We start from the raw sequence: 24,834 nt of genomic DNA on the forward strand, positions 1-24,834 counted from the left end.
CTCCCAGTTCTTCTCAGTAGAGAATGATGGGATGTGATGGGAAGCAATACTTTTTCCTAATGTTTTTTGTGCTTTATCATGTAGTGACCGTGACAGGAGAAGTTATTTGCATTTTCATGAACCTGTTTGGATTGCATGCTAAGAATACACACACAAAAAAAGGGAGAGGGTTAATGATACAGAGAATGAAGAATTACGTGCCGTCATGCCCTAGAAAGAAGTGACTGCTGAAAAGCAATCTCCAAAGCCATCTGAACATCAGAGTGTTAAAATTAGGTTCTGGAACATAATTTCTAGGAAAACACTTTCCTTTTGGTAGATGCCTGCAGATGCATGAGCAAGGAGGGAAAGGTGGTGCTCTGTGATATGTTGCTGATCTGAACAATGAGGGGATTAGGACCTGCTGTAAGATGCAGGCACTGCTAACAGTACTAGCATTTTGGAGATGTTGCCAGTGCCTTAAAACCAACAATACAAAACCCAAAGAAGAACTAGTAAGGGCTGGCAAATCTAAACCCTATATAATCTGAATACTCTAACAAGAGCAGTCTGTTAATAGGTGTGCCTGGACTGGGAGTGTCAGTGCCATCTTTAAAATTAACATTTGTGTTCCGCTTTGTGACAGTAGATGTCTTTCAAGTGGATGTAAAAATATGACAGTGTTTGAATTGTGTTTGGGTTCTGTAATTGACCAGGCCTTAAGGCACAAGAAAAATTAATAGTAAGGCATTGTTGTAATGAATTAATTTTGTACTTGCTCAACCACTCAACATTTAAACATATGGAACTATTTTATGTGTAGGAAGAATCTCATGAAAGAGAGCTGTGTCAGCTTGGTTATTTGAGCCTGCCAGAGCAGAGATGAGAGAGATGATTGTTTTTGTCCATAGAGGAACTGATATTTTACATCTGATTTTAACAAATACCAATTAATACTGCTTCAATTAGGTGAACGTTTTGTTTCTTCTTTAGTGTGTGAAGGTACAAAACTATTAGTTTGCCTCCCACTAAATCCTGTTGAATTCCTCATTCTCTAATTAGTGTTGAAGAATTAGATAAGAAATACCTGATTATGGAGTACAGCTCTGGGAGCCAGTAACTTGTATTCACTTTCAAACCTAGCATCTTGCACGACTGACTTTGGATGTTGAAAAGTTGTTGTGGTAGTACTTCAGTTTCTTCCTCTGTAAAATAGAAGTGGTATCTTTATCATAGAAGCTTCTGTTGGCAATTAAAGCAAAGCTTTAATTTGACTTTTTTTTTTAACTTTTGTTTCTTATCGTAGTTTTACTTTATTAAACAGAGGGGAAAAACCTACAAATAACAGGTATTTAATTTGTCTTTCCTGATAGTAGGTGTTTTTGCTAAGGTACTTGAGTTTCAGGTATTTGGAATAACTTTTTCTTTAAAGTGTTTACTTTACAGCAGTATGTACAGTTACTATAGAACTAAATTATATTCAGTATGTGCAGATACAGATTTGTTTTCTGTCCATCCTATGCTTTACTTAAGAAGTATGTGGTTGTAAATCTGCTTTATAGACAGTATGAAATGCGGGAAAGGTGCCTTGTTGAGACTTCAGCTTTGTCGCTTCAGGGACTATCTGCATTTCACTAACAGTGATGATTTTTTAAATCAACTTAGAACTGATTTTAGGCGTGTGTATTACATTTGTTCCACAATATGACACTGAGATTAACACAAGAGTGACTTAAATATATGAATCTTAAAAATAAGGATTCGATAGTATGTGCCACAAAACAAAGATTTAAAACTGTTTGAAATAATAATAAAAAAATCTTGTTAATGACCGAGGCTTATTAAAAACATTTGCATCCTTTAGTTTCCAGCCAGCATTTACATGTGAGCAGCATTATGTAAAATCCATTTGTACTTTTGCCAAAGCAAAGAAGATCAGTAGGTCAAACTTTTAAGCTTGACCTACTTTTTTTTTATAGGTACCTCACAACAGCTCAACTTTTTCCCACTTATTTTCTTGCTGATCTTGAAACAAAGTAGAGAGAACTAACTTTTCTTGTCTGCTGCAGTACAGCTGCAGTAGGTAGGATTTTCATTTTATGCAGGAGTTCTCTACCTAGTTCTTGAATCATTTTCTAGCAATGGTTGATACCTTTGTATTTCAGAAGAAGGTAACTAAAGTGACTCATGGATGAGGAAGAATATTGACCATTGAAGAGGTTAAACACTGCTATCTGTTTTAAAATCAAATACAAAATTATCTTTGTAGTATGGTGGAACAAATACAATATGGAGGCTGTTTTTATTGTGCAAACTAATTTGGGAAAACTATAAATTATTATAAATTCATAGTTTATACTATTTTAAATTTCTAAATAAATTTCTTATCACATAATTATAAGTTGTTATTGTAATTCACAGTGCCTACAAATTTAGTAATGGACAGAGGTTTTTTTTTTATTATTGAGGGCTATATGCAGGAAAAAAATTCTATGGTAATTTTGCAGCAATCCCCTTACATGTGCTCCAGCTGCTTTGCTCAATCTCACTTTTCTTCCCCAAGCCTCTGACTGATGGAGAAATACACAGATCTGAAAAACTGGAGATATGGCCAAGAAGAGGATCTGTGCAGGGTACGTGTCTATTTTAAGGAGAGGGGAAACAAGCTAGAGCATTTGACTGGCAAAGCACTTAGATTCCTATGGAATTAGGCCAATATATATGGAATTAACTGTTACAGGTTATATCCTTTCTCAGGGTGAAGCTCTTGATTTCTTCCTGTTATACCATATTTGATTTCCTATTTGATATATTGTCTTGTATGTGTTTTTTAAATTTTGTAAATAGTTGATTACAAGAGTTTGGTCTCTCTTGGGTACCTTAGGCAATGTAGTCTGATTGTGATGGTTTGTCTGCAGGATGAGCTAATCAGGTATGAAACACTAGCTGCTAAGAATGAGAGGTTCAAAATTCCACAGAGTATGTAGAGTCTAGTTCCTCTCTTTGAGCAAAACATACTCAATCTATTATGTGTGGGTCCTTGGGATGAACTAAAATGCGCCCTTGTGAAGGCATCAAAAGCCTCCCAGGGATTTACTACAGTATCAGAAGCCAGCATTTCCTATCCATGCAGCATAGCGCGATAAGCAACAGTTGGCAGCTACCCAAGAGCCTCATGGTAGCTGCAGTTCTGTGCCATAAGTTACAAAGCACTTTGGGATTATTAAGGATGACAGTCTGTCAAGGTGTAATGATTAATGACCCACTTATATGTTTAAACATTTGCCCAGTTGAAGACAGTTCACATTAGGCCTTGAACTTGACCATGAGCAATTCTTTGTGCAGTTGTTTGGACACTGCATTAGGAGGGCTGAACTGTCTCTGAGCTTGGTACATCCAAGAATTTAATAATCAAATGACAATGTTCATAGGCAGTAAAGTCAAGTAGTTTACTTTTGTAGTGCTCATTATTGAGCCAAGTTCCCAGTTTACAGTGTCACAGTTCTTACTACTGAGTTTCCTGTTCTCTTGCTCTCCAATCGTTGCCCAAGTTGTTCTTTCCACTTTTCTTGCTGTGACTGCTTCCAACTATTGGCAGCAATGTAATTAAGTTGTATTTTAAGGAATAGGTATGGGATCAGAATGAGAGAGAATGGGACAACCGATTGTTCAGTGTGCCTCAGAACTGCTTTGCTGTGAATAGTTCAAAAGAGCTGCTTTGAATCTAGATTCTTTCTATGCTTCTCAAATTGATGGCATATGTACTAGTGTTATTAGGATGTCTCAGTGAAACTACTTGTTTGCCACAATAAAATCTTTGTATACATCTGAAATGAGATGGATCCTGACTTCCATGACAGGCAGGGCAAATGTACAGGCAAGGGGGAATGGTTTTATCTAACTTCATCAGTATGAGCTTAATGCATCAAACATATGCAACCTTTAATTGCAATGTCTTTATACCAAAGCAAAGTGGAGAAAACTGGTAAGAGGTTGTCATGGACCTCAAGTTTCCTGAATGTTGAGTTTTGTATAGAAGGTGACTTGTTTGACTTGAAAATCTGCTTTGATCTTCAGTCTTCTCTGTACAAAATAGATATTACAAATTGCAGCATTAATAGATATGTTTTCTTAAGCATAGACAGCAACCAACGGTATTCCCAGGCTCAGTGGAAGTGTCAGCTCCAGAACTGCCACAGTGGAAGATTCTGATCTCCTTTCTTGTAGAGGAGAAAATGCACTGTATCTTCTGTGCCTGTTGATGTGAGAAGCATTGTAGGCGTTGTGTGCTGTGGGGGAAGAGAAGTCACAAGGGTGAAGAAAGAACTTTTTTTTCCTTAGCTTGAATTCTGTTCTGAAACTAATCAGGCACCTAAATTCATGTGTTAATGATGTAGTTATCCATTGCAGAAACTCATGTGGGAAGAAGTACGTTTCACTTTGTTTTTTAAACCCACACTTAATTCAATTAAAAAAACTATGCAACAAGATTGTACAGGAAACCTGAAAAGATTGAATGGCCAAGGATTTCTAATATGGTCTCAAATTCTTTCAGTGGGATATTACTGGGTCACTCAGCAATTACGAGAAACACTCTGAAGCTTAATACATGAAAAATGGTGAAATAGAGTGAAGCCTAGAAGTAGTAGTTGCTGTTTTGCAAACAGAAGTCTGTTGACTTATGCCCAGTGTAATCTGAAGTAAATGCTCTCTGTAAGTATATGTTCAGTAAGATGAAGTTGGTGATAAAGACAGAGCATTTCTTGGCTGTTTATATTGAATCTAAAATTAGAGAGAATTCTGTTTCAGAATGTCAGTATAACAACTGTATAAACATATGTTAACAGATACGCTCTTTGGAGCACTATATAACATCTGATTGCTTTTTTAAGAGTAGTCCACTTGTTCAGAAAGGACTAAGGCCTGCTGTTAAGATAAAGTTGTATTTTATTTCAGTAAAGTGCAAATTTAACTGTTCAGGAGTGCTCTGTCTTCTCTTATTCTAGCAAAAAAAAAAAAAGTCTCCAGACTCTTGCAGTCTATTTTTGTAGATGGGGATTTGTGATAAGGGAGAAATTGTTATCACCACACAGACAGAACCTGTTAATTGCCTAAATAATTCCGGTTTAAATTATGCAGACTTCTAAAACAAGGACTTGCCCTAGCACAAGGGATAAGAAAATACAGCTTCAGCATAAATACTGAATATGCTCCCTGCCTTTCTATTCTTCTTTGGTTTTAATGTTTTTGTTGTGATGGGAACAACAAGTAAATGCCTAAATTTGAGAATTATTACTGCAGAAGGTTGTTTTTTTCCCCCAGTTTGCCTGAAAAGTTAAAACTACCTTTTATACTGGAAGGGGGGGGTTAAAATGTCAATCAGCTGAGAAACCATGTGCTGGCTGACCTTGAGGACAGATTGTATGTAGTTAAGCTATATGTCAGTCTGTCTTTCAGCACACGAAGCGCTGAAAGAATAAATTCTTTGTTGGCCTCGTACCTAATCCCTATTTAAAGTGCAGTTTAACCTGTATTGCCAGTTGTTACAAGCATGTCATACACAGATTTGGCAACAGTTAAAAAGTGCCTTTAGGAATAAAAACTAAGGTTAGGTTTTATTCTACTTGAAATACTACTCTAGTTGCAATGAAATACGTCTTGGGACATTGAGGTACCATTCTTCAGTTGATGAAGGTGCCTTATGGAATAAAGCAAGTCTAGTAGACAGAGATAGTATCTTTTATATCCCCAGTTAGTAGACCGGGGAAAACTTGTGTGTCCAAGGAGGGGCTTGCAAGACCAGAAATGTACTCAACTTTCCAATTATTCTAGTTGTTCTAATAAAAGTTATTACTTCTGCCTGCAAACTTCTCTTCTCATGTCCTCATTACTATAAATACCATCCTGCCATCAGTTATGTGATTTAAAGAAATTGCCACCAAATTGTTAGTGTATTTTATTTACATTTTGAATATTTTTTCTGTATTAGCAAGGTCTGTTGTACTTTATGGCAATCTGGATCTAAAATTTGCTCTCAGCAGTCGACCAGGAGAAAGTTAGGCTCAGCTGTAAGAAAGCATTCAAGTACGTAAGGTGTATTTAGGCTGAGTGTTTGCAGAGCAGACACTTAAAATTTGCAAATATGTTTCTAACCATATAAATGCCAAAAGGCATTTCAACGCTTCTGTTTTCACCTTATACCACTGGGTGGTTCATAAAGCCATGCAAGAGCCAGATCAGTGGGTGTCCTTGGAGCATGTCTGACACAAGCTGAGATCAGTGCAAAGCACAACACTTACAGCTGACAGAGGAAGATGATTGCTATTCCTCCTGAATTTCATCTGATAAAATGCACAAGCAATCTTGAGGGCAGGGCCAGAACCTGAATTTTCTCCCTACCCTTGAATGCCCTTGTCACTAGACCAGAGAAATAGCTTTAGACTGTAGCAGGAAGGTTGACAGATATTTTGTTTCCTTGAATAAAGAGAGAGAACAATAGGATACTTTACTTGGTGTGATTTAGGGGTTTTGATATATCTGTCCTGATCTGCTTGGACATCTGTTAAGTTTGAAACTCAACTGACTTGGTGAAACGGTGGTTTTAGATATGCAGGAGTTTAAAATGGAGAGCTCTGAAGTCCAGTTATTGCCAGCCTGTGAACAGACTACCTTATAAGACACCTATGTGGAAGGTGATCCACTAAACTCTGAAGATCCAGAATTCCTGTGTTCTTGCTGGTTGTGTTGTGTTTGTACCATGTGGCAAACTGTAGTGCTGCCATTACTGACCCAGCCTGGCCACCTCACGTCACTGGCTGCTGTAGATGATGGCCAGCCTTAAAGACCCTGCACATCAACCATACGATTGTGAAAGTGATTAGCAGACCATTTCTGAGAAGGCTGGAGTAGGTTGTATTGGATGGAGAGGTATCATTTTACAGCTCTGTCTGAAGCCAAATATAACTCTGTTAAAAAGAACACAAGCTTATCAGATGTTAAATGGCAGAACAGCTGTAGGTGTCATAGCTTCTGGCTTTCAACTGAACATATGGCATAAAACTGGTGTAGCTGACTAGAAAAATCACTTTAAATATTGACACTGCCTTTGATCTTTCTTTTTTTAGGCAGTGAATTTTGTCAACTTTGAGTAGCTCTATTTTGGTTGGGGGAAAAATGGAAATAACTATGGATCTTTTGTTTGTTTTTTAAGCTAAATAAAACATTAAGTTTTCTTTTTTTAAAGTTCTGTCTTTTTTCCAGGCTCTTGCAACTTCAGAAACTGTAAAGATTCTAGTCACTGACAACACTATCCTATTGTGAAAATGTTTATAGTGTCAGAAAATAAACAACCAGAAGGATGCAACTTATTAGAAATCCTGTATACCAACATTTAATTAATGCTGTCTTCTGAAGTAGGAAAGAATACCTTCAGCATGGGCAGATTTCTTGGCTCTAATATGTGAGAACACACAGAGCCTTTGTTATGTCCTCAGGAGAGTTCTTCCTGCGTTGTTGCCTGAGGATAGCTCTTTCAGTGTGTGGTGGTCCATCTCTTCTGAGGGGGGGGAAAAAAAAACAAACCAAAGACCGAACATTTAACAAAACCCCTCCCCAATAAATAAGCAGCATGGTATTGAAACTTGTATGTTGGAATTCAGAAATAAACTTGCTTTTTATTGGTCCAAATGTCTGCAATTTAAACATCACTTAAAACTCATATTGTAATGACTGTCATCTAATTCTAATACGTGTAAATCATAAGGATCTTTCGCAATAGATGGCATGTGATTTTTTTTCTCTTTGAGGATGGGAAGAGGGAGGGAGAAGACTGGGTTTTGTGGAGGGGGGATTTGGTTTGAATTAGGCGTGATACAAACACTGAATTGAAAACTTCTAAGACAACTCAGGCACCAGATGGTCTTCAGCAGCAAGGCAGGCTTTTCTGCTAATATACCACAACTCTTTTTAATATTGAGTTTAGACTTTAAAAACGAGAATTCTTCTGTTTAAAAGCCCTTAAGCATTGGAGTTCTAAAGAGTGCCAAAAATGGTACCTAATAAATTCTCTGGACATTAGATTGTTAAATAGAATTCAATTGGTAGGTTCCTCATAGCTAGCATAAGGTGGATTTGAAGCTATGGATGTTACCTCAGCTATTATTGCTAATTTCAGTATTTCTAAGAAAGTCACTTAGTTCCTGAAACAAGGAAGCACCCTTTCACAGAATCAGTTTGGTTGGAAGAGACCTCTGGGATCATCAAGTCCAACCTTTGCCCTGACACCACCATGTCAACTAGACCATGGCACTAAGTGCCATGTCCAGTCTTTTCTTAAACGCCTCCAGGGATGGCAACTCCACCACCTCCCTGGGCAGCCCATTCCAATGTTTAACGCCCCTTTCTGTGAAGAAATGCCTCCTCATTTCTAACCTGAATCTCCCCTGGTGCAGCTTGAGAATATGCCCAGTTGTCCTGTCACTGGTTGCCTGGGAGAAGAGGCCGACCCCAGCTTCACTACAACCTCCTTTCAGGTCTCTAGAGCAAGAAGGATGGTACATTTCAAGCTGGTTTCAAAGGGAGAGAGCATTCTCATTTCAGAGAAGGGGGTAAATGGAGTAGAAGAGAAATAGCAGCTTATAACATGCTCTGTCTTGCAATATTGACTTGAATTGCTCTTAAAAGATGCACTCTAGATATAGCAAGGACCTTGCAAGTAAATCTAGGTCTGTATTAAAACTGATCTTTTAATATTGTATAAACACTTTTTAGGTGTTTGTTTCATACCAATAAATGTCCAGTGGGCATATGAATTGATCTTGCATCTGGTCTGCTTCAAAGTGAGAAACTCCTAAGCCTTTCTTCAGGCTTGCAGTACCTATTAGATGATTTGAGAGACAAATCAGAGTGAATGCCAAAAACATAAGATCTGGCATACAAAGGACAGGAAAGATAATTCATAATCCCTCTGTTTTGAACTCCTGTATGTTCTGTGCTTTTGTAGTTAATCCTCTGTTATTCTTTTATGCCTTTCTCTAGATCATCCTTTAACATTCATAAATCTTATTTTAGTAAATCTGAACTTGGTTGCCTCTTAATCTGCTAACTGAACAACATACTGGAACATCCGCAGTAAAAGAATCAATCTGTTATGCCACATCCTGAATACTATACTTGCATGGTAACCTCGAAGTTATTTCAGCAGTGTAAGTGCTAAAGAGCATCTATTCAAACTACCCCCATCCCTCACGAAAGAAGTAATTATTTATGTCATAACAGTAACAGATATGCTATTCTCATACTTGACTGGAAACTGGCAGTTGATCCTGTCTTATTTTTTCATCCCTTTATATACCCTTTATAGTTATTTTGGCATATTTCAGTTATTGTATTGTCCTACAACAATGCCCTAAGCAAAAAAAGTGGAGGAAAGGGTGTTGGACTTATAGTTACTTAGCTGTAGTTAATTATGTGTATGTGCTATTTTACAAAATGCTCTGATATGACATTATTTGAGGCTGTAAACATTTTTAAATTGCTTTAATAATGAGTCAATGGCAGAAAATTTAGGCGAGGACTAACTTCATTTCCTTTGACAAGGCTGTAATTCTGAGCAGTTGTAGGTACAAAAAAATTCTGAGCTGTGCCTGTGGGCATCATTCAGTGGGACCTCAGGTACAGAGACCCTGCAATTCTGTTTAACTATTACAAGATGGACCATGCCTTTTAGAATCAAGAGATCTTCCCTAGCCTTGTTAATCCTTCTTTCCTCCCCAGTTTTGAAGAGCTTTGCAAACCAGCAGGATACTGTATCTCTTTCCTCTTTGCACCAGAGGTGCATATCTTGCAAAAGCATAGCTTTTTCCCTAACCTTCTGCATTGGTTACTCTTAAGTATGACTAATCTCCTCGTAAGAGAGGGTACAGGGCCTGTGATCTGATGGAGTTTTACACTGGATTAAGTAGAACTAACTATGCACCCTGGAGTACCTCCCAGGCTATGGTAGGGAAGGATCAGCTGTGTCAGTTTCCTGGATTTCAGGAAAGGCAGAAGGGAGAGTACTCTGTTGCCAAAGAACTAATACCTGGAATATAGAATTAATAGAAAAAATATAAAATAAAATACATATAAAGAAACCTAAATAAGTCATTTTGTCTTCCCCCTTTGTATAGTAATATCACTTAAAGTGCCCATTGCAGGAAAATAAATTCCATATGTAAGACTGGGAAATAGCCCACTTAAACTGCCAAATTCCTTGGATCACTTTGAAAAATTTTCTTCTTGGAAATAGCTCCTCCTTGTTTGCTGTTACAGGCAGTTGCATTGGAACTATTCTGACCATGCTTTGTTGTTTGTTCCTCTCAGGAATTCCTCGGCTATGCTTCGCTCACTTTGAAAGCGGTCTTCTGTCAGAGAGGCTTGGTTGCAGGCAAGGAGCAGCAGACATGTTAAAGGCAAGGTGGCCAAAGTCAACTTGATGGTTATCCTTAACATTGGTACAGGGAATTAGTCTGTCATGACCAAATCACTGCATTCTCTTTAGACCTTTAAAGTTTCTATTTGGATTGGGTAGCGAGCTACAGCTGCATACTAGACAGCTGCAGCCTGTTCCTCCTCTTAGATGGACCTAGACCTTTTTCCATTCAAGTTTATTAATTGGATAGAACTTAGAAACTTTCTAAGAACAGCTTAATTTCCTCCTATCCTTGTCTGTGGCCCAGTAAGAGTTACAGGGAATGATTTAACTGAGCTGTCCTTATTTTACATGTGTCATTTGCTGGCATGCAACTGTTACCTAACCAGAAGCAATGAATGTTTTAGTGTGCCCAAATAACATAGCTCCATGGACTGTGCTCATTAATAAAACATAAAACTTATCAGTGACTTTGCCACATTGGCAGGGCTCTAAGATTTACATCACCAACACCTCATTAGGAACCCTGTAAACTGTGCTTTTTTGCTTAGCAAAGATGATTTAACTAGTCCACAGTATACTAAAGAAAAGTGTCTTGTTTGAGCAGAACTTGTCTGGCAGTCACAACTGGGGATTCTAGCAGAACCACGCCATCTCATCAGCACAGCAAGGGAGGGAGGGTGGGCAGGCGGGTGGGCTGTCTGGGAGTGGTTGGATGTTTTAACCTCCTCACCAGGCATATTGGCCCATAATATTTATTTAATGTTAGTAATAAGCATTTTGCTAAGGATGTGGTTGATACATGGAAGGTAAAAGTGAGGAAGCTGTTGTCAAGGAATATAAAGGGTTGCAGATGCATTTAAACCCAAGGAACAGCATTTTCTCTAAAATGAGAGGAAAGAGTAAAGACATTTTCAAGTGGGGGTGGTAGGGAAGGACAGAGGAGGAGCAGGTACCCCAAGCTGTATGAGCAAGAGCAGTTCTGAGGATTTGTGCTTTGTATGTTCCTGTCACAGCATAGCTGCTGAGCTCTGTCACCTTCTAATGTTTGAGCCCCACCTCGTTCACTGCATCATGCTTTTGCCGTATTAGTTGCTTCTTATGCTGTGGTAGGCTCTTCATGGCAGTGGCACCTCTCCTGTGTCCATCTGGCATGCTCGATCCCACGTGTTCTGGCAATCAAATCATAGATGAACAGTGAACATCTGAATAGCTGTTAATTATGCTACTGCTTTCCAGCTGTGGTATCGCTGTGCCACTTTTAATAATTCAGAAGTGATGGAGAGGTGGGGGAGTGAAAGGGCTGCAGCAATCTTTGTTTCTCTCCATAGCATGTGCTTCCTGCTCGGTGGCTCTGTAGTTACCACAGAAACGGTAGAGGGATGACACTGAGGGCTGGCGTGGGACTTCTGGGTTTGCTCCGTGACAGCTGCACATCTGCACATAGGAAAAATGAGGGCTTGGCTTTCTTTGGTTTGATGCCTTTTCCCCTCTTCCCCTCAACCGTTTTGTGAAACTTAATTGTTAAACAGGTGATGCTCCCAAATGTTGATGTATTTGTTAAAGAGTCTTTTTATTACTGATTCTAGTAAAAATACGCAGTGTAGAAAATGAGCATTACTGATGGTCTGGAGGAGTTGAGTGAGGTAGTGCAGGAATATGATCATGAAATCTTTCATTGGTATAAACTGGAGTCCTGGTTATAGTTGGAACATCACTACTGGAAGGTTGTTTAATGTGTTTCAAATGCACTGGGACTTTAGGGAACAGATTTACTGGAAGAGACTAAGGACCACTTCACTGACATTTGCTCAGTGCAGCATTCTCTGTTTTGGTGAAGGCTGAATCTCAGTAATTAGAATATATATCCTAATCACCCCTCGCACTAGCTGTACTGACCTGCATAATGCCAGTCTGGGAAGCTATGGAGGGAGAGGCATAGGAGAGAAAGGGAGCAGCCTCCTGCATCTCCAGGTTGCTGGTATAGCTCCCGGTGGCTGTGCAAGTGTGGGCATTGGGAGGTGGAGGGTGGGCAGGGGTGGTTACTCTGCTGCTCGTGTTTTAGAGCTGTATCCATCTTTAAGCTGCCTAATCTACTAGCATTAGCTGTGCTGTTTGTTTTATACCTGTGTTAGGTGCTTAGATTTTCAGCAATTTTGCTGGAATTGTTCTGAGGGAACAACTAAAAACCTCTTTTACCTAGGGATCAGAGTGGAACTTGGTGACTGGCTTGAGATGTACTGTTGGGCTATTCTTTAATTACAGGCAGAAGGAGACTGCTTGATTTAGTATCTCTGTCCCTCCTTTCAGTGATAGCCTAGAGAAGGTTAAAAAAGATTTTCTGTAACAGGTTAGTTTGCTGGCAGCTGCCTGGCAACTGTTTGCTTCGTTGCTTTAGAATGGGACCAAGACAATAAAATACCATGTAAACCCACTCTTCTTTTGAATTTTGTGGCAAATACATACTCTTTTTTCCACACGAGAGACTTCTTTTGAAGTCTGCATTCAACAGATTTTTCACTATGGGAGCAAACTGAGGTTTAATTTCCTTCTGCCCAGTTTATGTACACGAGTGAGGTATCCCTGTCTAGTGAACTTAAATTTGAACTTTAACTAAATTTATGAGCACATAATGAGGTTTTTTCTCCCTTTGTGAAACCTGTAGAAATAGTTCACAGACCTTCTCTTGCCCTCTGTTTGCCTTGCTAGAGTCTGCAGACTCAAGGTTCGAAAAATATGGAGTATATCTACTTCAAATTTGTAATCCATGAAGCAGAGTTAAGAGAAAATACTAAGTATGTGCTAGGAAAAGCTTAACCTTAAAGTTCAGTATTTGTCCTCCAAAATGGCAGATCCTGAAATTTAATTGCTGACGCTTTAAAACTCTGATTTTTAAAAAAAAAAAAAAAGGAGGAAAAAAAGAAGAGTGGAACAACACACTTGGATACCAGAAGTGATGTTTAGGAAACGCTGCTCTGAGTAGTTTCTTGCAACTATCCTTGTGTCTTCAAAAGTGATGTTACCCTGGTACTCACAATTCAGAGATTTTTGTTCTCTTTCTTTTTTTTTTTTTTTTTCCATTTTCAGTTGTGGGTCTGTTGCAGGTTTTTTTTGAGAAAATCAGCCTTTGGAGAAGTAAATGTAGACAACAAAAAAATTACATTGAAAAACAGTAGTTCAAGATGGAGTTCTCTTCTGTTTCCTCTAGATATGGCACTGCTGGGCTTAGCTTTGGTCCTCTGAGTCTGTTAAATGTGCTCTTGTTAATTGGAAAATGTCTTCAACATAAACTGCAAATTGCATCTGAAAGATGAGTTAGCTGTCTCTTTCTAATACACGCTCATCTATAGCAACTGTTCTTCAGTTTCAGTTAACACAGCTCTTATCACTTTTGCCAAAGTTAAAAATGTACTAAATTATTGCCACTGAGTTCAGGAGAGGTCTCTGAATTCAGAAAACATCTACTGAGTGTGTGATGTCATTTTTATGAAGTCATTCTTTAGATTAGAATTGCAGTTTAGAAAAAAATGACTTCTACTGTAAGTGTAGTAAAATTGTTGTTAAATCCTAATCTTTTGGAGTGATTGGGATTCTTTTCCTGTTCTGTGACCCTGCAGTGAATAGCCTCTTTATTCCCAAACTACAGGAAACTTCTTAGTGTTTTGTATGAGGTTCTGCAATGTGTGTGTGTTTCAGGGACCTTGACTTTTAAGGACACATGCACATCTCCCCTCTACCCCAACAGCTGATGTAAAATGAAAACATTGAAGGCTATGCAAAAGTATCTGAGAAGCAGTTCATGTAAAACTGTGTACAGTACAGGTCTGTGAGCTGTGCAAGATTGCTTGTATAATTCTGGCTCAGTTTTGTGTAATCCTGGTGCACAGCAATGGTGTGATTGCTGTATATCTGGAGTAGAAAACGCCAATTTTGTTGGTTTCGTAACTGACACTTTTTTGAAGGATTTTACTTCAACTTTTAGCTGAAAATTCATCTCTGAATCTTTAGTTGATGAATATGTAATTAAAAGGATGTGTTTGAATAGGTCTAAAAATTTGTAGTCACAAAGGTTACAGGAATGCTTCACCAGAACTGATTCAGTATTGGTTTTGCTCTTGGTTCTTCTCATCCTCTAGGAGTGTATCAGAAGGGCTACGTCTAATAAAATGGGATATTCTGCCTCCTAACCCAGTGGTCCTAAGCTCAGAAGCTGATTCTGCTGGTACTCATTGCTGAGGTGTAGGCAGACAGGATCTGAGCACTTGTAGAAATTGGCTCTGGGGTGCTAGGAGGTGCATGCTAGGACTGGTTACCCTTTTGACTATTGGCTTACTTCTTTGTTTCGTGCCTTTTTAAATTTTTTTTTCCAAAAAGAAGCTAAAAAGTATGAGAGTTGTTTCTCCCTCCAAAAGACATGCTAAACCTCAGCTTCCAAGTCTTACTTGTAATTGTTTCTAAGTTGTCTTCTTTTTATTTTAAACAGGTCAACTATAACAGTATTTACTTCAATGATTTGTGGAGAAAGAAGTTGACTCTAGTATTATCCACTGTTAGTTTTTACTCCTAATTTAGATAAAGGACAATTGTCATTATTTAAGAAAACAGTTCAGAAGCAGGGACAAAATTGAAAAATATAGGACTTAATGTTTAAGACGCACTGGAAGAAACGGATTTTAATCTTGCATGTTAATTTTGGGTTAAAATTTTCCAAATAAAGATAACCAGTATTAAAGCTTACTAAAAAGGTTCTTTATGATTCTCAAAAGCACTGAATTAGACTTTGAATCAGATTTTTTTTTTAATTTAACAGAAAATACCTCATTTTGTGTAAAACTTTATGGTTCCTGTACCAGTCTTGTCCTTTTTCTAGGATCTTTTTGATAGAGCATTTGTGTAAATATGCCAGTTTGTGTGTATAGTAACTCTTGTTAGCTGTCAAAAGGATTGACCAGTCTCTTGCATAGAGGGACTCTTAAAAAGAGTTATTGTCAAGAAATGTTTTTATTTTTTAATGTTCTTAAAATGTTGGTATGAATCAATGCGGTTTCTGCTGCAAGACTTTGAGGATGAAAGCTGTATTTACAGATGAGGGGAAAAGGTATTAGACAATTAAAGGCATTCTAGGGGGCTGCAGCTCATTTTGTTAGATTATAACAGTATTTCATCTTGCACAGATGAGGGAGTGATCCTCTATAAAACTCAGCTACCACTTTATCGGATATTGGCAGGCTTTGAGTGCTTTATCCCTTTGATTAGACCTTGATTGCCACTCAAGAACCCAATACAGCTTGCAGCCATCTCACTTCAATTTGTGCAAGCGTATGATGAAAGAATGTGAAGGTAGATGTTTAAAGCATGCCCCCCTCATCCTTTGTGTATGAAAGGCTTGTTAAGGTTCATCAAAGAAAGAATCCCTTATTTTGGACAATTCTGAGCTTTGGTTTGCAACTGAGCGCCCCTCAGAGAGGATTTTGAAAGTTTACTTGCCTCTCTGCTATGTATTTTCAGGTGCTCTCACAGTTGGCCTTGTGCGACAGTGTCAAACCATCCATGGACGTGACAGGACCTGTATTCCTCCACGGCTGCCTCCTGAGTGGGTCACTACGTTATTTTTCATCATTATGGGAATCATTTCACTAACTGTCACATGTGGTTTGCTGGTGGCTTCCCACTGGCGAAGAGAAGCTACTAAATATGCACGCTGGATAGCTTTCACTGGAAGTAAGTGACCTCAACTACACAGTTGACCTGTATGCAGGATAAACTGGTGGAGTCTCAAATAACACTATAGTGTTGTCAAGGAGCAGTGCTTAGGGCTCTTACTATACAAAACATTCCTTCTCTTTAAATACCATGTTTGAGGGAAAAATAAAATTCTTCAAAAATCAAGGGGTTGGTATCTTAAGTGACTATAATTGAGAGGGAATAATAGTCTGTTGGCCCAGGGAGAAAGAGAGGAAGGCCTGACCCCTTTACTTTCCTTGGGCAGTGCCATTAATTGACCTAAGAAAATGAGCCCCGATACAAGAGGTCAGTCCTGAATTGTGTGTCTGATAGTCTTTCTTACTTCCCCACTCCCATATATCCAGGACTTATTCCTAGCAGAATGGAATGACTGAGGAAGAGGAGGCAGTTGATAGGTCTGAGACTTACTACAGTCTGAAATCCATCCCTACTTCAGGTGTCTCGTGAATACCTCATTCAGGGTTGATGCTGGTTCAGTCCTGCTTCATGCTCACAGCGGGTGTTTTATTCAGAATATCTGCATCCTAATTGGCTATGCAGGAGGATTGCCCACTGCAGAGCATCTGCTGTGCTTCACAGCACTGAGACTTTTGCTTCCATAAGTGACCCACAGCAGTGCTTTACCTGGAGGGAGGAGTAGCGGTGTTTTTGTGCCTCCCTTGATTCTGCTCGTTACGAGCACCAGTGTAACTCCCCGCAGCTGAGCCTTCTCTAGCAGCCCTATGTTTCCGCACAGGTAAACATATCTTATGGCAACTTCGGTGCAGAAGAAAAACAGTTATAACGAGTAAGGGGAATAACTTTCAAACTTCCTTTTCTTGGTGTGTGTTACAGGCTTAGCCCAACTGTGAAATGGTGCCTTAATGGTGGGGATGACAGCATGAAAAAAATCAAAACCTGAGGGCTTTTAAATTGACTTGAATTATGACATACCACTAAAGGTAGTGTGAACGCTAACTAGAAAATGCAAGTTTGTGGTTTACACAGGCATAAATAAGGTTTAATGGAACTCTGACATCTAATGATATCTAATATGAATGAGATTTAACCTTGTTTTGGGGAAGGGAATAGTATAAAAAAGTGCTCAGCTTCAACAAAGGTACTTCACTGAGGCATTTGTGCAATCAAAGCCATCCTGCTGACAACTCTGCTACACAGCATATTAAATTAATGGTGCAGCTTTTGCAGACAATGGAGTTATTGAAATGCTGTATCCGTTGTGATTGACTTTTATTTATTTTCTGGTGAATGATTGAAATAGCAGACATGAGTATTACTGAATATTCCATCCCAACTTTTCCAGTGCACTTGTTTATCTATATGTATTTCATGTATATCTAATGTATGCACAGAGGGTTTAAACTCTAAATGCCATATAAAATCAAGATGCTTACAGTAAGCTGAGGTCAAAGCTCTAGGGTAAAGGGGGTTTTTGGAGTACTATATATTAATAGTTGATACCACAATTTATTTACTGATGTTTTTTTCTTAATTCAGAGCTTGTATTTTGGGTTTTACATGTTTTAATGTTTTTTAAAATATCTCCAATTGTCACATCCCTGAATCTTTATTTTTCTACAACTGTGATGGTTAGTTCAACCAAAGAATCTGATACCCTAAAGCTGTTGTGGTTTTTTTTTTCCTGTAGATTTCTTTAGGCTTGTAACAGGTCCGTTATTAGAAGTCTAAATATAGAAGGACACTCTTTTATTTCAGCACTTGTCTTTCTGTTATGAGATGTTTAATAATGAAACATACTAATTTGTTCTTTTGCAAGTCAGAATTATTCATAATTCTGTTAAGATGTGATCGCTGCATTGCTGAAATTCTAAAATTCAACATCTTTGGTATTCATCTCCAATACATATGACACTGTGACCTTTGCATTCCTGTTAACAATGATGATGGGAAATTTTATTGCTTACCTTACTTGTAAGAAAAATCAGTTTTGAAAAAAAAGTAGTGAATGGGAGGAAGAGTTCTGTATTTTTGAAAAAGTTGGTGAGAGTGACTTCTGTGGTTCATTGGATGGCAACACAAATTGGTAACCTTTTTGTAGATTAGTATTAGGAAACATGTAGCCATGTGGAATCAACTTGGAATACCATGAACAGATCCGTCCTGTGAAGTGCCAGTGCTGTAAGATGAAAACATGTGTAACTCATTAGAAGGGAGTAGAGAAAACTTCATAGTTGTCTTACATCTCTTCTGCAGGCAATTTCAGGACTCAACAGCCTAGTACAGGCTGCTAGCAGCTACTCTTCTCACAGAACTTTCTGAACACAACATAAGACATGCTATCCTAGGCAGGCAGTGAAGTCTGCTGGGACTGCCAAGGGCTGTGCTGGGACTGGCAGCTCAATTCTCTTCAAATGCAAGGGGGTCTAGAGTAAATCATCAAAGGGCAAAGGAATCCTCTTGCTCAGTCCTTTCCTTGCAACTCTGACAGCAGCAAGGAGAGCCTGGTAAGAGGTTGCTCTTGTCCAGTTCATCCTGGAATTTATATATAAATATATAGCTTATATTTTTAATGGAATTTTTGCTTGTAATCTTGTCATCTTGCATGACTCCACATTTTTTCCACTGTGTACCTATAAATATGAATTATTGCTGAGAGTGATCTTGTCTATCTTGTTTAGCTAAGGGACACACAAAGGACAAAAGTTTGATGTGTCAATTCTCTTTTGTGTGTACCCTTCTAAACGGATACACCCAAGAGAGTATTTACTCGCACAGTGTTTGCATCCTTCCCCAGCTGTTGTTGGTTTTACTGCACAGAAACTTGTCTTTCTGGCTTCTCTGCAAAATGGCATTGTGGAGAGGAGAGGTATTTCCCTCCTCCAGGTCATACTGCATGAGTGACAAAAGTCTTCTAAAGGCAAATGTGAAAGTTTTCATTCACTTTGTGTAGAGAAGAGTCTTTCAACAATCACAGTATTCCTACTGATGTGATAGGTATTGTCGCTTTGGGCACAGATACCATCAAAACTGGCACTGATGCTTGAGTCCTGTCCTGCCCAGGTCTCGTGTGTGCTTCTTCAGTGAACGAGGTATTGCAAATTCATAGCTATGCTTCGTGTTTATAGCAGCCAAAGATCTGATTAGCTATTCCTTTGCATGGTATTACTTGCCAGTTGCTCAAGTGTGAGCTAACTGCCTGTTACCGTCTCAGCTTCTATACCACTTCATCAGTAATTATGCCCTATGACATAATGGCGTAAGATGGTAGCAAAAAAGTAACCTGGCTTTGGTATTGTTCCATGTATCTTTGAAAGTACTCCTTTTTTGTTAGTCCTACTTCAAATTTATGTAAATCCCTTGCCTTTTCAGGGTGCTCGTTATGCCATCTTCCGGTTTAGAAGATAGGATGCGGTGAATCTACGGTAAATCTCAAATGTTGTAATTTCCATGGTCCTTGGGACAGATACTGTTAGGTTCCATAATTAGAAACAGTGTCCAGAGGTTATTCTCTGCAGAGGCCACCTCGGGGATCTTCTGTATATTATAACAATCTTGGCTATTGTAGGAATTCACAGAGCTCCCACAAGATCTGTTTACATCTTACACAAATTCAGGTCTCTTACTATCTGCTACTATTAGAAAGGGAATTAATTCAGTGGTCTGCTACCACTGAATGAGGTGCTTCTCTGAGATGTATCAAGGGAGAAGGTGCTGGACAGAAAAATCATATTTCTGCCTTTTTTCCAGCAGTTACTAGAGAGTCTGTTATTCTTTTTGCTTGAGGATTTAAATGTTCAGCTTTTTGGAATGCAAGTAAAAATGGGGCAGAATAATCACATTCTTAACTAACAGTAGCTATCCTGCAAACGTCTGTCACTGGTGTTCCCCAGTGAGTAAAGTGCTTCTTGAGTTATTCAAGATTTGTACCAGGTGCTGCTTTCTATGTTATGCATCTCTAAAGAGGCAAGCAAGTATTACAATGAGCCATCTAGAGACTAGACCATAACTTTTTCCTTCTTTTAATACACTGGAATTTTTGAAGTTATCATTGGATGCTCAAAACAATTTCAAGCTAAAGAATTACAGGAACTAGATCTTTTTTTGATAGCCACCATTCAGAAGCAGACTAGAAATTACTCTGTTTTGTTACCTAAATTTTTTTGTTAATAGAAACTGTAGTCATTAAGGGTCTTTTCTTCAAATTTTCCTGCCCAAGGAGGAATTTGAAATCAAAAGCAAGTACTCTTGAGGGAGAAGTTCTTTATGGGTTGCTGGAAATGTTGCTGGAAATTCACGGAGTTGATACTACCAGATGTGGAGAGTTACATTTGGGCTACAGCTTGTATAAAAAGTTCCTGTCCTCTAGCTTACAAATCTCCCTCTAAAAGAATATGCAGTAAGTTAACTGAGCAGTTCATATATTGGATTTTCTCCTTAGTTTCTTCTTTTTTTAAAAAAAATTTATTGTGCAGTCTTTTCTTAATGACTTCTCAAAACTTTGCCGTAATTCCTTTGCCAGGCTTCCTAATCTGACAGAGACTTTGATGAATCCATTTTTTATTTGCTATTTCAGTAGACTAAAAATTCAGACCACGCTGAGAAAATTGCTTGGACACCCTCACAGCAGAACATGTGCACTGTGTGTATGCACAGTGGAAGGGAAATAATGGCTGGTTACTTCTATAGTGAATGTTTGAAATGTGTATGCAAATCAGCATTCTGCATGCTGACAGCACGTGCAGAATTTTTTTTCTCCTGCTGTGAACTGAGGGAGAGTTGAGGTACCTGCACCCTTCTGTCGTCAGGCAGGAACGCAAGGAGACACTGGGCATGTGCTCCATTTGGCAGTACAGTGCCGCTAGCAGGTCTCAGACCTAGGAGCACTGGTGCATGCATCCACAACATACCTCAAAGAACAGTGGTTTATTAGAGAGGGATTAAGATCTATTCTTCAACCATATCCATGAGGCCATCAGAACTTTTCCAGCTGTGTCGTTCTTGAATATAATAAAGGAGATTTAATCTTGAAAGTGCAGGTTGTTTTCAGAATCCTAAAGCTATTTCCTATTTCCTGTAAGTGTGTTATTGTTAAAATATTACAGAAGTTTTGTAAATAACTGGAATGCTCGTCAAGGACAAACTGGATGTAATGGGAAGCGTGCTGAGTTATGATAATATTACTCATCCTCAGAATATTGTTCAAACTGTTACTAATTGTGTGTTGCATTACTAATCACATATCAACCACTGTTTTCTGGACCACTCAAGTGTAGAGCTCTTTTGTGCTTACACAGATCTGCTCAAGAAACACATACCCAAGCTTCCTCTGCTCAGATGGACCAGCTGTTGGTTAAGGTACAAGTAAAAAAGGGAAACATTCTTTAAGGATTACATTGTGTAGTGTGGAATTACATGGACCAATAATCATATAGATTAAAACCTTCTGGATTATTTAATGTTCAACGTCTGGTTGCTGGTTCTTTGGTTTTGTTTTCATAGCTGGCCTAACGAGGTAGCACTGAGCAAGAATGTACTAACTATACAGTTGCCAGATGTTTTTTGTTAGTGCTCTTTTTCTTCCCCTTTAAAAAATAATCCACCAGTGCTGTTACATTAAAAGTGAGACACGAGCTCCCTCGAGTGGAACATTTCATTTTTTCCTGCTCAGTATTGTCAGCTGAAAGCTAATCCTGGTGGTAGCTGCTCTTGACTCAAGGTATTGTGAAAGCTGCTTCATATGTGTCAGAAAGCAAGGAGCAGCTGATGTTCTGGTGTGGACCATGGTTTGTAAAACCATTCTTTTTTGTTTATGCTCAAGTCCTACTTGGACACTTTTAAAATTCAGATTCATCATGCCCATAACTAGTCTCTTCTATAGAACATGAGTGTTTTTTCCTCAAAGCTGAGACCTGTGCTATTCAAATCATAAGCTTTGAGCATTAAGATATAAAATATGTGATAAACTATTTGTCTTGGATAAACATGGAGTCCATTAAAAAAAAAGTTTTTAGTACAGGCATGTAACACTGTAGCTGGATAAACTGGAGCATGTGTACTTGGCAGTAGTGAAGTTACATTCAAAAATATTGAGGCTGCTCCAGCCATCATTTCCTCATTTGGAAAGACTAGACTTTGTTCTGGTGAGGCCGAAGGAGCCAGGCGAGCTCCTGAATTTGTTTTGGAAACAAAAGCAGCTGCTGACTTGCAGAGGAACCAGTGATTAAGGTGACGGCTATTACTGTTACCTGTGGTTTTTACTGTTGCTTGTTTGACTTGTAGGCAAGCCCAAATAGGGTACAGGATCCCCAGAGTTTGTTCTCTCTCTTAGTGGTGGAGAAGAGAAAGGGGAGACAAGGACAGCACCTGTGTCCCTTACTAAGAAACAAAAAGCAACGGTTTGTATTAACTGAGAGAAGACTGAAAAAATTAGCATGTAATGGACTTTATTCAGGCAGGAGCATTGTAACTTGGCTTGAATTTTCTTTTTCATGTGGCAAGGTTTATAGGTAGACTTTGAGGACTAGGAGAGACTTTGGTGTTAGCTGCATATAATGTTAGGAGATGTTGGTATGTGGATTTGTAGGGTTGGTGGTAGAACAGAGCAGGCTCAGCCCTTCTCTCCCCGCAGATATCATTTAGATTTGGTTGAATAATGGGTATTGGGATGCCACGTTCCACTCACAGTAAATAACGTTTGAAACAAAGTTGAAATACGTAGAAGTGAAATAAGAGTAAAGCACTAATAGACTAATAGTTGACTGAACTAGTAGAATCAGATAAAATTCTGTGTTATTCTAATACTGATAAAAAAACCTAATTGTATATTCTTGCATATGCAATCAAACCAATTCAAAAGCTAATCCTTTTTATTGTGAGGAATGTCTTGTCTCTTAGAGGAGCCATATTTGGAAGTCATTCCTTTGATGAAGACAGTAGAGCCCTGCATATTGCTACGTTCAAACGAAACAGGGTTACTTATCCAAAGCTATGTTACAGGAACACTGAAGTTGTCATCTGGGAAAGATTACAACGCTGGATGTTCTCTCCTGGATTTGATCGGAGTACTGAAATGTGCTGTGAGGAATGCTGGCCACTATTGATACCTGAAAGCCTAGGAAATCCATAATGAAATTCTAATGAATGGTTTTAATAGGAGTTCTGGTTTCTGTTTTGTACATCCACAGAGTCAGCTGTAAGGACGAACCATGTACATAAGTCTTAACTGTTCAGGTGAAATAAAAAGCCTCATTGCTTGGTTCTTTTTTTCCATGGAGTCTGAATTTGAAGTTTTTCACCAAGAAGCTTAGATTAAACTGAATCAGAAAACTGTCTTTGTATTCCAATAGGAAATCTTAAGGGTATTTCATTACTTAAGGAAACATTCGTATAACTTCAGGAACCTGGTGTCTTTTAACCTTAAAGAAACTGTAATGACAATCTGTGTGTTTTCTATTTTTAGCAAAGCTTTTACAGAAAAGGAGTTTGTGTGGAAGAATGGGAGAGGGCAACTACAGTTGGAAAAAGACAACTCTGATTATTGAAAAGGAGTTTCTTCAATGCTGAATGTTAGTTTATCTTGACTTTGGGGAAAAATGACTTTAAAATAACTGGAGAAGTGATGAACTCTGTGACTAAACTTGTGGATGGTGGTAGAAGTACATCCACCAAATTTTTATTCTGTGAAGACAGTTCATGATCTAGTGAGCAGGACTGGAATTACAGTCAAAATTGGGGTCTTTTAGTCTTTCTTGGGAGTAGATAAGGGATGTTTTAAAAGCAAGATACAGTCTACTCAGTCATTTCAAGCAAGTTAGGTGCTGGAATATCTCAGCTCTTCAGTTTGGTCAGAATATTTGCTTGGTTTTCTGGACTGCTCTATGAAATACTTTGACTTTAACACAACAGTGACCTTTTTTTTTTTTTTTTTTTTTTTCTCTTTTCAGTGATTCTATTCTGTATGGCAGCCCTAATATTTCCAATAGGATTTTACATCAATGAAGTTGGAGGTCAACCGTATAAATTACCCAATAACACAGTGGTTGGATCTTCGTATGTACTGTTTGTCTTATCCATTTTCTTTACAATAGTGGGACTTCTATTTGCTGGCAAAGTTTGTTTACCTGGCTGATGAATGTCTGAACTGCAGGACTTTATTTTGGAAAACAGCAAGACATCAGAATTGCATTCTCAGGAGGATGCCTAGATCAGACTATCAAACACTTACTGAAAAGAGGAATGCTTTGACTTGTTGTCACTATGCACTTTGGATGAAAAAAAGGAGAGCCTTTCCCATAACCAAATACAGACAACGCTGACTAATCTCCTGAGCATATTTTAATGCAGTCAGGTCTGCACTGTGATAGGAACTAGTGAAGAATGCTTTACACTGAGAAGCATAATGCCCCATGTTACTGTACTGTTCCTGTTTTTAATGTCTAACGATTTGGAAGTCAAAGTATTTATGAACTTTGTGGTAGACCAGAGGGTTGCAGAGGAATTCAAAGTGAGGCTGGCCTCGCTGTTTAGGAGATTAGTATTTTACATCTTCCTTCTGATGAGCAAAGCCTTTGGCACCAATGTGGATCAATCTGGCATTACTGCACCAAGAAGCCAATAGATCAAAACATGTTCTCTAAACATAGGTAACAGCAAGAAGGCATACATCCCCTCCTCCCCTATAAGCGCTAGAAAAACACTAAGGAACATTTTAGAGGGGGATTTCTTCCTTATATTTATAT

At 38.6% G+C, this 24,834-nt stretch overlaps 1 protein-coding gene across 1 annotated transcript; it reads left to right on the top strand.

Annotated features, from left to right (window-relative positions):
* The first annotated feature begins 2,120 nt into the window (after positions 1–2,120).
* On the top strand, positions 2,121–24,224 carry LOC104156743 (chromosome unknown open reading frame, human C16orf52). The gene is made up of 4 exons (XM_009709603.1): positions 2,121–2,150; positions 2,543–2,612; positions 15,899–16,111; positions 24,040–24,224. The coding sequence occupies exons 1-4, from the start codon at positions 2,121–2,123 to the stop codon at positions 24,222–24,224; spliced, it is 498 nt and encodes a 165-aa protein (XP_009707905.1).
* The last annotated feature ends 610 nt before the right edge of the window (positions 24,225–24,834 follow it).

Source organism: Cariama cristata, unplaced genomic scaffold (assembly GCF_000690535.1).
Source record: "Cariama cristata isolate BGI_N322 unplaced genomic scaffold, ASM69053v1 scaffold32331, whole genome shotgun sequence".
NCBI lineage: Eukaryota > Metazoa > Chordata > Aves > Cariamiformes > Cariamidae > Cariama > Cariama cristata.

Coding starts and splice junctions, on each gene's coding strand:
- LOC104156743 (XM_009709603.1), top strand. CDS start 2,121: ATGGTTGATACCTTTGTATTTCAGAAGAAG. Junction 2,151..2,542: donor CCTTTGTATTTCAGAAGAAG/GTAACTAAAGTG, acceptor TTCTTCCCCAAG/CCTCTGACTGATGGAGAAAT. Junction 16,112..24,039: donor CTGGATAGCTTTCACTGGAA/GTAAGTGACCTC, acceptor TTCTCTTTTCAG/TGATTCTATTCTGTATGGCA.